The sequence below is a fragment of the Callospermophilus lateralis genome, chromosome 6, assembly GCF_048772815.1.
Source record: "Callospermophilus lateralis isolate mCalLat2 chromosome 6, mCalLat2.hap1, whole genome shotgun sequence".
Taxonomy (NCBI): Eukaryota; Metazoa; Chordata; class Mammalia; order Rodentia; family Sciuridae; genus Callospermophilus; species Callospermophilus lateralis.
In genome coordinates this window covers 75625893-75639327 of record NC_135310.1, presented here as the reverse complement: position 1 = coordinate 75639327, position 13435 = coordinate 75625893, and the positions used below count along the sequence as shown (strand labels likewise).

The 13435-nt window shown below is 37.8% G+C and overlaps 1 protein-coding gene across 1 annotated transcript; it reads left to right on the top strand.

Moving 5' to 3' along the window:
• Window positions 1-1099: 1099 nt before the first annotated feature.
• Window positions 1100-2197, top strand: Htr1e (5-hydroxytryptamine receptor 1E). Its single transcript, XM_076859945.1, has one exon. It carries the CDS (start codon window positions 1100-1102, stop codon window positions 2195-2197), a length of 1098 nt encoding a protein of 365 aa, XP_076716060.1.
• Window positions 2198-13435: the final 11238 nt, after the last annotated feature.

The following is a 13435-nucleotide window of genomic DNA, read 5'->3' as shown; positions in this document are numbered from 1 at the left end:
TATCTCATAAGATGGCAGTTAACATTTAAGATGGCTATTCAGATGTTAAATCAAGACCCTATATCAATGAAGTTCAGTGTGATAGTTCCATACCTGCAAACAGTATGCATTGATTATACCAAATCACCCTTTTCCCACCTTCCTCCCCCACAGTGAATTCAGGTTTCTGTTTATTTTTGGTTTGCACTGAATTTTTGTTTGGGGGAGTTATTTGTTTTGATTTGTCTTGTTTGTAGTGCTGGAGATTGAACCCAGGACCTCATGCATGCTAGGCAAGCACTTTACCACTGAACAACATCCTACTCCCAATAACTGAGCTTGGTGATTGGTGCTGTTTCATAGCTGACTGACTTACTCTGAGAACAATTTGCCACAAATATCAAAGTTATATTATATGCTTTTTTCTCTCTTTTCTCCAAAGAAATGCACAATGGGATATTTAAAATGTCAGAAGTAATTAGACAAAAGTGTACAATCCCATTGTGACTCTAATGTACTGTTGGAGTTGAATATTGCTGCAAAAAGTTTAAAATGTGGTCTGAAGCCTATTCATTATAAACAGTACGATTTTTTTTCTTTAAAGAAATGGCACCAGAATTTTTAAAGTCTTTGATAATATGAATATATTCTTTTGAATATTAAAAACCCTTTTTAACTTGTAAATATAAATAAGAAACTAATTTAGGTGGCAAAATAGACATACAATTTGTAATCTGTTCATCAGAAAGAGTTTGAGGATTTAACTGTTAAAAAAGCATTCTTTGAGAAATAATGTGAAGATGGACTCAAAGAGAGGATTAAAAATTTATATGTAAAATGTGTGGTATTTTTTATGAAATTCAAAATATTATCATGTTTTCTAGGAAAAATGTGGCTTTTTCATTCATTAACCAGTAGCATTTTATTTTTCAGGAACTTTCCATTCAGAAGAAATGCTGTAGCCCTTCTCTTGACCCACAGTAAACGGTGCACAATAAACTGCATAGCTGAAGAAATTTACAGACTCCCCACAAATGAGAGACATCCGAGGCTGCATAGTCTCCAGCTGAAGGAAAATAACTAACAGCTTCTCCGCAGTGTAGACTGGAGGAAGGGGAAGATGAACCTCACAAACTGTACCACAGAAGCCAGCACCACTGTAAGACCCAAGACCATCACAGAGAAGATGTTTATTTGCCTGACTCTGGTGATTATCACCACCCTGACCATGTTGCTGAACTCGGCTGTGATTGTGGCCATCTGCACCACCAAGAAACTCCATCAGCCTGCAAACTATCTAATCTGCTCTCTGGCGGTGACAGACCTCCTGGTGGCAGTGCTGGTCATGCCCCTGAGCATCATGTACATTGTCATGGACAGCTGGAAGCTTGGGTACTTCGTCTGTGAGGTGTGGCTGAGTGTGGACATGACCTGCTGCACCTGCTCCATCCTCCATCTCTGTGTGATTGCCCTGGACAGGTACTGGGCCATCACCAATGCTATTGAATATGCCAGGAAGAGGACAGCCAAGCGGGCTGGACTGATGATCCTCACCGTCTGGACCATCTCTATCTTCATCTCCATGCCCCCTCTGTTTTGGAGGAGCCACCGCCAACTCAGCCCACCCCCCAGTCAGTGCACCATCCAGCATGACCATGTCATCTACACCATTTACTCCACACTTGGGGCATTTTATATCCCCTTGACTTTGATCCTGATTCTCTATTACCGCATTTACCATGCGGCCAAGAGTCTTTACCAGAAAAGGGGATCAAGCCGGCACTTAAGCAACAGAAGCACAGACAGTCAGAATTCTTTTGCAAGTTGTAAACTTACACAGACTTTCTGTGTGTCTGACTTCTCCACCTCAGACCCTACCACAGAGTTTGAAAAGATCCACACCTCCATCAGGATCCCTCCCTTCGACAATGATCTAGATCACCCAGGGGAACGCCAGCAAATCTCTAGCACCAGAGAACGCAAGGCAGCTCGCATCCTGGGACTGATTTTGGGTGCATTCATTTTGTCTTGGCTGCCATTCTTCATCAAAGAGTTGATTGTAGGTCTGAGCATCTACACTGTGTCCTCCGAAGTGGCTGATTTTTTGACATGGCTTGGCTATGTGAATTCTCTGATCAACCCTCTGTTGTACACGAGTTTTAATGAAGACTTTAAGCTGGCTTTTAAAAAGCTCATTAGGTGCCGAGAGCATACTTAGATTGTAAAAAATCCAAAGGTGTGACTTTTACCAGAGCCTCATGAGTGAACGGGGGTACGGGGTACAGCTTACTAACTCTTGAACATACTTGGTTCGGGAGAGTTTGTAAGTATATGTGGTCTTGTTTGTTTGGTTTCTTTTTCTTTTTTTCTTTTGTTATTTGGTGTGCTGTTTTCTACCTCTGGTCTTATTTGTGGTACCTCATTTCAAATAAACATTATCATATAAAAACAGAAATTATATAGAAATAATAATAAAGTGAAATAGTAAGTACTTTTTGTATATTTTCTCTAGCCATTTCAGTTAATCCTGCAATTAAAGAATGCCCCCATAAATTTATTTGCAGAATTTCTTACTGCTTGTAAATCAAATATCTGATAACTTGCCCTCGTGTGGCATTAAATCTGAGGTTATAGCTCTATGTGCATACATATTCCAGCAAGAATTGCATGAATACATAAAGAATAAAAAGAAAGTGGCATTTTGTCATCTGTTCTTGGAGACCTGCGCTAAAATCATTTACTGTGACTACATAGCCTACTCTTTCCAGGCACAAATAGTACATCTGGAATGTTCTCTTTGGTTCATAATTAAATAGGTTTTCTTGTTCTCTAAAAAAGAACATGCAATATTGCACTCCCACTTTCTTAACCCCTTTACTATGAATATGAAACATAAGCAAATAAGAAATCATCTAAATCTACTTTGGTCAATGCATTGCAGACAGACAAATTGGGCCTTCTCCCATTCCAAAATCTATTCCAGGTGAGCCTCCCATACACCCTCTCACTCTAACATGATTCAGGTACATGTCAAGTTTGGGGAACTTTTGAAGAAGCTTAACGCAGTGATCAAATGAGAGAATATATTATTTGAAGAATTTTATTGAAGAATATTACTCTAAATTTAAATTACTCAATTGAGCACTTGGAAAGAGATAAAAAATTGGAAATCTGTTTACAGCAAAAACCACCAATTAGGAAATGAGCAAAAAATTTTGTCTCCCAGAATCTCTGTGGCTTCCATGATAGACTGCACCCTGGGACCAGGAAGGTGCAGGTGGACCTGAAGCCACAGACAGAGACAGAGTGGCCTGCCTCAGCCCCCCTGAGCTAGAGTGATTGTTCTAGTCCTATGGAGGAGCTCACCACTACAAGGTCAAGAGTGATGACAGGAGGACAGAAAACTGCAAATTCTTGTGTACTGCTCCTTGCTCTCATCCAGGGCCTCCCCCATTTCTTCACTCTTCTGAATTACTGAGAAGGCATGGGTTTGCCTCCTTACCACTTCCATTTAGCCCTTAAATCTATCCCCTCTCAACTTTTCTGTAATCTTGCTCCTTTCCATTCCCCTGTTCTCCCTACCCCCTCCTCTCCCATCCCACCCTTTTCTTCTGCCACTCTTTTTATTGTCATCTATTAACTTTGCTTAAGTCTTTTGATATGAATATCAACTTTCTCTGGCCCTTCATCCCCATCAATCTCCAGCTTCATCCCTCCCCTAACTCTTTCACCTGGGTTTCTTTGATCATTAATCCACTTATGCCTCTTCTTCTCACCTTCCCCTGACTTTTCCATCCTTTGCCATCTGAATGCACCCACCCAGTTCCCCTCAATCTGATCCCAATGTCACCAGTGACTTGCCAATAGGCAAATCCATGGCTTTCCCTCTCTCCTTATCTATCTATCATTCTTTCATCAATTGAAACATCCCTTTCCTGTTTCAACCCCTGCCTTCTAGAATATTTTGCTCTCCTAGTTACCCAATTTTCTTCTTATCTCCTCATTCTTTGTCTCCTAATCCTTCATCCTGGGGCTTTGTCCTTGGCTATCACTTCCTGTATCTTCATATTCCATCCCAAATTCCACTATTTTAACTATTAGATTCATGTAACTTTAATTCTGATCTCTCCTTCTCAAACTCCAGACCTGTGAGTTACGTCTGGTGAGCAGCTCCCTATGAATATTTTACTGGTACCTCAAATGCAGCCATTCTAAACTAATGCATGATCATTTTCCCACACACAAGACCCTTGCTTCCATTTTATGCCTCAGTCTCAGATAACAGAATTACTATAATTTTTGTCATTCATATGAGGTAAACATGATTCTCTCTCTTTGACACAAGCAGGTCTCCACATTCAAATAGTCTTAATGTTTTGTCTATTTGCCTCTACAAAATTTGACATTTGTATATGCCACCTTCTTCTCCAATACTTTTGTCCTTTTCTTATCAGATTAATCTGCCTCTGGATTCCTCCACCTGCAATTCTTTCCCCATATACCTGCCAGAATCATTTTCCTATAGCAGTGTGAGGTTCTCAGAGATCTATCTCCAGACAAGCAGCATTCACATCACCTGGGAATGGTAGCAGAATACAACAGTCACTAATATGCCATTGTGTAAAAATGTGAGTGTGTAACTGATGTGATTCTGCAATTTGTATTTGGGGTAAAAATGGGAGTTCATAACCCAATTGAGTCGAATGTATGAAAGATGATATATCATGAGCTCTGTAATGTTTTGAACAATCAATTAAAAAAAACACATCACCTGGGAACTTGACTAAAAAATGCTCAGTCCAGAGCCTCATTCAAGACCCACTGAATCAGAAATTCTGAGAAATTAGTCCATGAATCTTTATTTTTATAAAACCTCCATGATATTCTAATACACACTAAAGTTTGAGAGTCACTATCTTAAAGTGTACTGTTGATTTTAAATTGCAGTACTTAAAATTCTCTACTCTTTCCCCATCAGTAAAAAGTTAAGGTCTCTAGGATAACATCCAAGGCCCTTTCACTAGGTGACCTCAAACTACCTTCCTAGAGTTCTATCTCATCTCTTCTTCCCATGCACCTCATACTCCATACTCCAGAAAGTTCTGAATATTACATGTGCTTCCTAAGCTCCCCTAGCTTCATTTCTGAGCCCACAACTCCCAGGCTTTCTCCACCAATACTTCAACATGCTCAAATTCAATCTCTTGTCTAAAAGTCTTCCTGAGAACCTCCTCCTTCTTTCCCTGTCCCTAAGGAAGTCCTCTCTCACAGCTCTATGCTCCACAGAACCTCACTTGTACCTTTATGATTATATGCATCCTATCTTCCAGTGTACTTGTTTGTGTTGTGTACTGTCTTCTCTGGTAGATTGTGAGCTCCTTGAGAGCAGAAACTGTGCCTATTTCCTCTGTGTATACCTATGGACTCTTATAGTGTTTTACACACAGTAGGCATTCAATAAATGTCTGTTAATGTGAATGAAATTAAGTTCAGAAAAGAAAATGTAAATGTGCTGACTTCTCTCACTAAGGAGATCAAACTTCTAAATCTCATGGTGCAATACTGACATCCTTCATCCCCAAAACGTAACCCTACTATCCTAGTTTGTTCAAAAAAAAAAAAATGGGGATGACTTATATACGGAAAGAAAATGGATTTCTCACTGAATATAAGTGAATATCTTTTATTGGTTACAACTCCAGCTAAGCTGCTCATGCGCTCATGCCCCCCCCCCGCTGTCTGTCTGTCTCTCTCTCTCTCTCTCTCTCTCTCTCTCTCTCTCTCTCTCTCTTTTAAAAAGCCTTCCAAATATAATGGCTTAAAAAAACCAGAAGCTTCTTTCTCTCACCCATGACAGTCAAGAGATAGAAGGGCATCTTAGAACAAGTGCTCCATAACGTTATCCTCAGGGACTGAGGTTCCTTCCATCTTGTGGCTCTGCCTTCCCCATGGGGCTGATCTTCATCTGCATGGTCAAAGCTGACTCTCCATCACACCCATGTTCCTGTTCACAAGAAAGAAGAGAAAGAAATGGACAACAGATGATTTTCTTCTCTGGAAGTTGTGTGGAAATTGTGCACATCACTTCTGCTTATATCCCATTAGTTATTTCTTGGTCACATGGTCACACCAAGTCAGAAGAAGGGCAAGCAAGGAAATTATCTAGCTGTGCAGGCATATACTTTGCTAAAAATAAGCAACTGGACTTTAGAATTAAAGAAGGAAATTTAGAATGAAAACAAGTAGACAATGAGCAGCCTCTGCCATGAGGAGATATTGGTTTCTACAAGAACTGCTCAAATAGTACTAAGCAAGTCACATGGCTGCCCAGCTAGTGGTGATCTATGTACAGGGATGCTGATATTCAATTCTAGATGATTTAACCTAGATTATGCATATGCTGAAAATCCAATATTTATCATTTCTATTAATATCTAGGAAGTATATAAGCAAATCACAGTGCTTTCATATCATCCTTGAAAATCTTGACAATTATAAGAGTTTAAAACTTTTAAGAATCTAAATAAATAAAAAGCAAAAAGCAGATTCATAACTGATTTTACTTGCTCATTTTCACTTATTTCCAAATTACTTATTTCAATAACAAGTATTTCTGCCCTTACTAAAGAAATAACTGCATGTATTTCCTAATATAAAAACTTGCTGGGGAAAAAATGTTATTTGGTTTGCTCATTTAACCAATAGTGCCATTTGCTATTGATGACTATTTCCCTTTAAATTAAAAGCCTAAGTGAAGTTAATAGCACCTTCTAGTATGGTAAGTTTTCATACTGAAAATATTAATCTGTTAAAAGTAAGCCCTAGGGGTGACAGATATGTCAATTGCCACCATTAGAAATTAGAACTCTGTGTATGTGTGTGTGTGTGTGTTCATGTGTGTGTGTGTGCATGTGTGTTCATGTGTGTGTGTGCATGTTTTTTTTTTAATTTTTTTAGTTGTCAATGGACTTTTATTTATTTATATGCGGTGCCAAGAATCAAACCCAGTGCCTCACCTATGCTAGGCAAGTGCTCTGCCACTGAGCCACAACCCCAACCCCATATGTATCCATGTTTTAAGACACAGTCTGTGTTGCTTAGGCGGGCCCCAAATTCCTAGAGTTAAATGATCCTCCTGCTCAGCCTCCCAAGTAGCTAGTACTGCAGGTACATATCACTTTACCCTGCTCAGTTTTAGGATGTAAATCACTCCCAGATAGAACTGGCATATTCTTTAGTTACATCTGGTTGCATTAAGAACTCCTGTTTGCATTACTACCACTGTTTGCTTTGGGTAGTAGTGTAGGTTTTCTATACTTATGGACTTTGGTGTGCAAACTTTGCTAATGACATATGAGGTAAGTTCCCAAACAAGATTCAGCAACTGAGCTGGCCACCAGCATGAGGCATAAAGATTCAATCATCACATTGGTCTTATTCTACTAAGGTGTGTTTGCTGTCTTTGCTTAGTTTTTAAGGTTTTCTACACACTACTTTTACCTCCATTATATACTGCATTTGCAAAAACAGTGAGAACATCAGGGAAGTCAGTAAAGAGAAACATATGACTCTAAGAGAAATACAAGGCAACTTCTGAAGTAAAAGTACAGGAAAAATAACAACCATTGCATGGGCAACCTGAATCCATCATTTTTAAGTTTTCATGGGTCAATTCACTTACAATGTGAAAGTTATTGTGCCTAAATTATCAACTATAATCAATGGGAAAGAAGAAAAATTGATTAATGAGATGGGAAAATGTCTGAGCACCACACAGTTGTTTTAAAAGATTTTAGGTGTTGTATGAAGCATTTTAGTTATCTCCTATAGAAAATAGTAATGACATTTTATGTTGATTCAAGGAGGCTAAATCCTGCAATGTGAAGGCAGTCTCAATAAAGAATTGCCCCATCCAAAATATTGATATCCCCACCTGCTGAGAAACTTAGAAGTATCAGCATCAACACATGATGTCCAGAAACTTGACATTAATTCAGGAGTTAGGGAGCGGTTATTTCAGAACTTAAAGATTAAAAATTACACACACAAACACACACACACACACACACACACACACACACACGTTGCTTATGAAGTTCTATTGCACACCATGAAAGGTTTCAAAGGTCAATTTGAATTTTCCCAACATCAAAGTGAAAGTCCAGCAAACAAACACAGACCACATCAGTTAGTTTCCCCCGACATTGGCAAATATAATTAAAAGAGGTGAAATAAAATAACTACCAACAAAAATAAATATATGCATGATATTAATGCTTCCCAAGACTGACTCTCATCCTTATTTGTTGGAAAATCCTCCAAAGACTAAATAGGAACTAAGTGACTCAGACTTGGAATCAAAGGGGAATTATGGATACCTTTTCAGACCTTAAATAGTTTGTAAACTGAAGAGTTTTTCTTAAATTGAAGAGGAAGCAAGAATTCTATTTATTCAAAAATTCTCAAATAATGATGTTCTGGAGTGGAATTTCACACACCTGTCAATAGAAAGAGACGTTTCAAATGGTAGAAAGAAAGACATTGGATATTACTGGGACTCTTCAGTTAACCAGAGGACTTCCTTTCTCCCCATGAACCACACCCCAAATAATATACAACAGGCTTCAACCTATCAATTTAAAAAGTTTCAAATTATTTCCTTCAGTGTAGGAATCACTCTGAGGAAAGAATTGCTTCAGAAAAATTTCTACTGGTTCCCTGAAAGTACCTAGCACAGAGCATGTTGTGTAGTGGCATTCAACTTATATATGTTTGTTGACTCTAATTGAAATGGATACATTGATTATAAACCAAAAAATTTAGAAGTAGAACTACATAATAGGTAAGGAAGGTACCTTCTCATATGGAAGCAGAGTTTTCAACATTTTTTAAAGAAAGGGAAACATCAAGACAATTATAATGATACAAAAGAAACAGCAATGGGAGGATTTGGGAGATGTTATCAGCAGTGATTTAGGTAAACCAAATACACTGAGCATCTGCTTTAAGTAAACTATGAAATGTTTTAATTGAAAAAGAAAAAGAGGCATGAGAGCAATGATATAAACAAAGCAAGAATTTAGCAATCGAAAGAGCAGTGGTTGGAAGATAATATCAATCTGGTTTGGGTCCACAAACATTAATTCAATATGTTACAGGAGTTCAGCATCATACTAAGTACTGTGACCTCAGTATGGGGGGTAGGGGGAAAAAAGGGCAGATAATCCAGGCATTTAACTATGAGACTCAGACCTAAGGAACATATTTTTAGAAGATTATATGTATATTTATTTTTTTGTATATTTATTAATATTATATTTATATTTATATTTATTTGAATAAAACAGGATTTAGAGTAAAGTATAAACACTGCTTTTGCTTAAGAAGAAGAAAGGAGGCACAGGAGAGATCTTGGGGGAAATGAAGGCAATACCAAAATTCACAGAGAATGGTTAAGAGAAGGTATAGTTCTTCAAAGAAAATGTAAAAACAAGAATATGCATAAGCAAAAATACATATTCTTGTATAGTTAGGCACAAAAAATAAGATCACATGAGCTATTACATTTTTCCAGTTTTACAGCATTCAACAATGACAACACAAGACACAATTTAAGAAATGTTAACTTATGAAGGCATCAAAGGAAAGATGCTGGAATCAAGCCTGCGTTACAATTTGATTGACAAAGGATAATAACAGCAATATTACAAAATAACTTATGTAAGTTAGCAAGAAATATGCTAATCAAACATGCTTTCAGAAGTATAAAGTACTCACATAGACCGACTAAGTCTGAAAACCTTTCACCATCCTTTCTTCCTGTATTTTGGCAGGTAAGGGTGATGTTTTATAGAAAACACTAAGGAAAACCAAAATATAAATGGTGTTGACAAATACAATAAAAATTTTGATGCAGCATGTAGGTGTTCACCTGAAAACTTTACCTGATTTTTCTTATTTATCATTTTTCCACTAATGAAAAATCAAGGCCTAATAGGGGAGGAGGGACCAAAAACAATGTCCTCAACCTCAGTAAGAAAAGCAAAAGTAAATCTGATATAGACAGGTGTCATTGACTGAATGGTTAGAAGAGTCCATTTAGAATGGAATGTTGAAGCATAGTGTCAGGTATACTATGTATGTATATGTTGTTTCATGTATGATTGTTAGACGCTATACAAACTGAAAATAGGAGGATATGAAGTTTCTCAAACTCATTACTAATGCTGGGAATCATGATTAGTTTAATTTCCAAAATATGTCTATTGTTTTAAAAGATCTTGACTTAAAATGACTGCTCTGACAACAAATGGTTACCAGGTACAGCCTCTTATGAACCAGTTCCTTTAACAAAAACCACCATGTGGCATCATGTGACCTCTCCAACCCCTCCTGCAGCCACTTGGCTCGGAACAGTTAGGCTGGCCATGCAACATGAGTTGGTCTGGTACTAAAGCTCCCCACAGATAAAAGCTGATTAATTATAATGATGGCATTATTATTCTCTCAAGAATTTGAACTAAAAATATGTAAGTACTTGACATGGATGCACACATCTATAGTTCAGCAATGTGGGAGGCTGAGGCAGGAGGATTGCAACATCCTAAATAAAGAGGGCTGGGGATGTAACTTAGTGGTAGAGCACCCCTGGTACAATCCCCAGTACAGCAAAAATGTGTATGTGTGTGTGTGTGTGTGTGTGTACATAAAGAGACATTCCATGTCCTTGGAAGCAAAAGAAGATAAATAAGCAAACAGAGCCTGAAACAAAACAAAGCAGTGGACTCACATCTAAGGTAGAGCACACAAATGGAGCTCAATTCCCGCTGCTTGATAAACCAGCAATTTCACTAGTCTACTAGAGATGCCTCTTCTAATCCCAAACAACCTTCCTGTTCCTAATCTATGCTCCAAATCTTTGTAAGAATATTCCAGAGATCACTTTTCTCTTACTGTAATAGTTACCCTTACAAAAACACCATTATTTGAGATAATATACATTTTTCTCTTTCTTCCAACCAAAGAAGCCCTGACACAGAGCTCCAAGGTCTCCTAACCATGAACTTCTATGGCAGGGATACTAGTTCCATTTGAACAACAAGTGCATTTGGACCAATATTGACTTTTCCATTATGGAAATGTACATAGCTTCTGTTACTCTGTGAAACTGAATTTTTCCACTTACTTTTTAACTACATGAATCTCAATTCTATTCATCATAGAATTTATTATTAATATTTCTTGGTGGGGTCTTCCTTGGCTAAAGTTATCTGCCCTTTCCCCAAAGAGCAAATGATCTTGATTTTCCCTAAGTATTGGCCTAGGAAATGGGAAGAAATGGTAGAGGGCAGGAGGGAGGAGCAGAGGGCAGGGAGATGAAAATATTAACAGGTATCTGTAAAGGGTTTGTGGACCAGGCTTCGTCTGCCCCATTTGCATTCTATCTGGGTTTTTCAAGGGCTTTGGGGAGCAGAATCATAACATTAATAATCGCCATGTGTTCACATGGGCTTAGCTCAGTCATAATCATGCTGAGCGATAGGATCACCTCCCTTAATCTTATTTTTAAAATTGTAGTCAATCTGAATGTACTCCAGCATAAAAAGGGGTATTTTTTCTAGTGAGGGAAGTCTCTTTTCTAATGAAAAATAACCAAGAAAAGTTACTAAATTCAATAAAAGTAGATAGAGAGGGAGAATTAAACTACTAAAATTTAACTTCAAGATAAATTTCATTCAATCAGCAGACATTTATTAATATCTGTATGTCAAGCTTTGCAATAGATTGTATTGTGAATAAGACACAGCCCTGACCCTCAAGGAAAATATGGTCTGTTGGAAGAGAAAGCTAAGTGACTGCAATGAAGTGTGATCTATTCATAATAGAACTGTGTGCAATGTGCCATGTGAGCACAGAAGAAATAAACAGTTCCTGGGAGATAGGGAAGAAGAGCCTGAAATAGTCACATTCTAAACTAGAAAATTATATAAGAGTTCACTAGCCTGACAATTTCTTCAGATAAACAGCACAAACAGAGTTAGAAATGGAGAATGAGAAGTGGCCTGTGGTGGCCAGAATGTATGGCAGGCAGGAAAACAGTAGGAGAAGCAGCCAGTCAGACAATCATGTCCACAAGGATCCACAAAATAGCTTGCTAAGGGCATTGGATCTAATCCTTCCAGCAGCAGAAAAACACCCAAGGTTTTTAACCAAAGAGAACATGATTTGATCTGAAGGTCTGAAAGCATTCTTGAATGGGAGACAGAGAATGAAGACTGAAGCCCAGGGAGACAGGTGTTGGGAAAAGCCAGAAAGATAAGGGGGAGTCTATACTAAAAAGGAGGAAGTAAAGAAGAGAATGGAGAGATGCTAGAGATTTCAGAAATTAAACTGGAGGACAGATATATAGGTAGATTTAACTAGAAGATGACCTTTTTAAATGGAAAGAGAATAAAATTTTAGACCACAAAAGATACTATGTAGTAATTTCAGCAACAGAACATAAATTTGAGGATGAGAAGAAGACTAATGGCCTTCTTTACTAAGTAGACCAATACTTGTCCCACTTTGGAGATTGTCTACCCTTGTTTAATCAGTCAATGGGGCAGAAGATCTCTTCTAGGAATTAACAATAGCATCAGAGGTATTAATTATACACCTCATTTGTCTCCACTGTTAGCACTACTGTCTCATTGAGCCCTTATAAACCATTAACAATTCACTTAAGCAAACAGCCCTCACTCCAACAGTTATTCATTTATCTTTCAACAAACATTTACTAAGAACCCACTATGTGCCAGGAATTATGCTAGGTCCTGATATCCAGTGGGGTACTAGGCAATCCAAATTCCTTCTCTGTCTGAGATCTTAGTCTAAATGAAAGAATGAAATAATTTAAATCGTGTTTTCAATACAGTGCCTCAAAGTTTAGTAAAGAGAAATGTTTCTCATATTTCTGATTCTGTATGTCTGAAATAGGACCTAAGACTGTATATTTCTAACAAAAACCCAGGTAATTTTGTTTCTGGCCCAAAGATCATCCTTTGAATGGTACAGACTCACAGTCTGGCTCAGTCTAGAACATTCTCACTAAGAGTCATTTGATCAAAAATTGACAAAAGAATGAAATCCCCTACATTTTCTACATTTCAAGATTTCAGCAATAACAATGAAGAAAAAAAAGAAAGAAAGAAAGAACAAGTACACTATAAACATGGTTGCAGAATTCTGACTAGACCTAAAGCAGAAACTCTGGAATGACCTTTGATCAAGCTGGGACAAAAAGATAATGGGGATAAGAGTGTCCGCCCTTGGGCTTTGAGCAGAATGTAGAACCAGGACCAGGAAAGCAGAGAACAAGGACCAGAACAAAGCACTCACCTCATCATTAATTTTGCCTATAGTCCAATATTAATGGATTACTTTTTAACACCTGACCAAAAATTGTTATACTGAT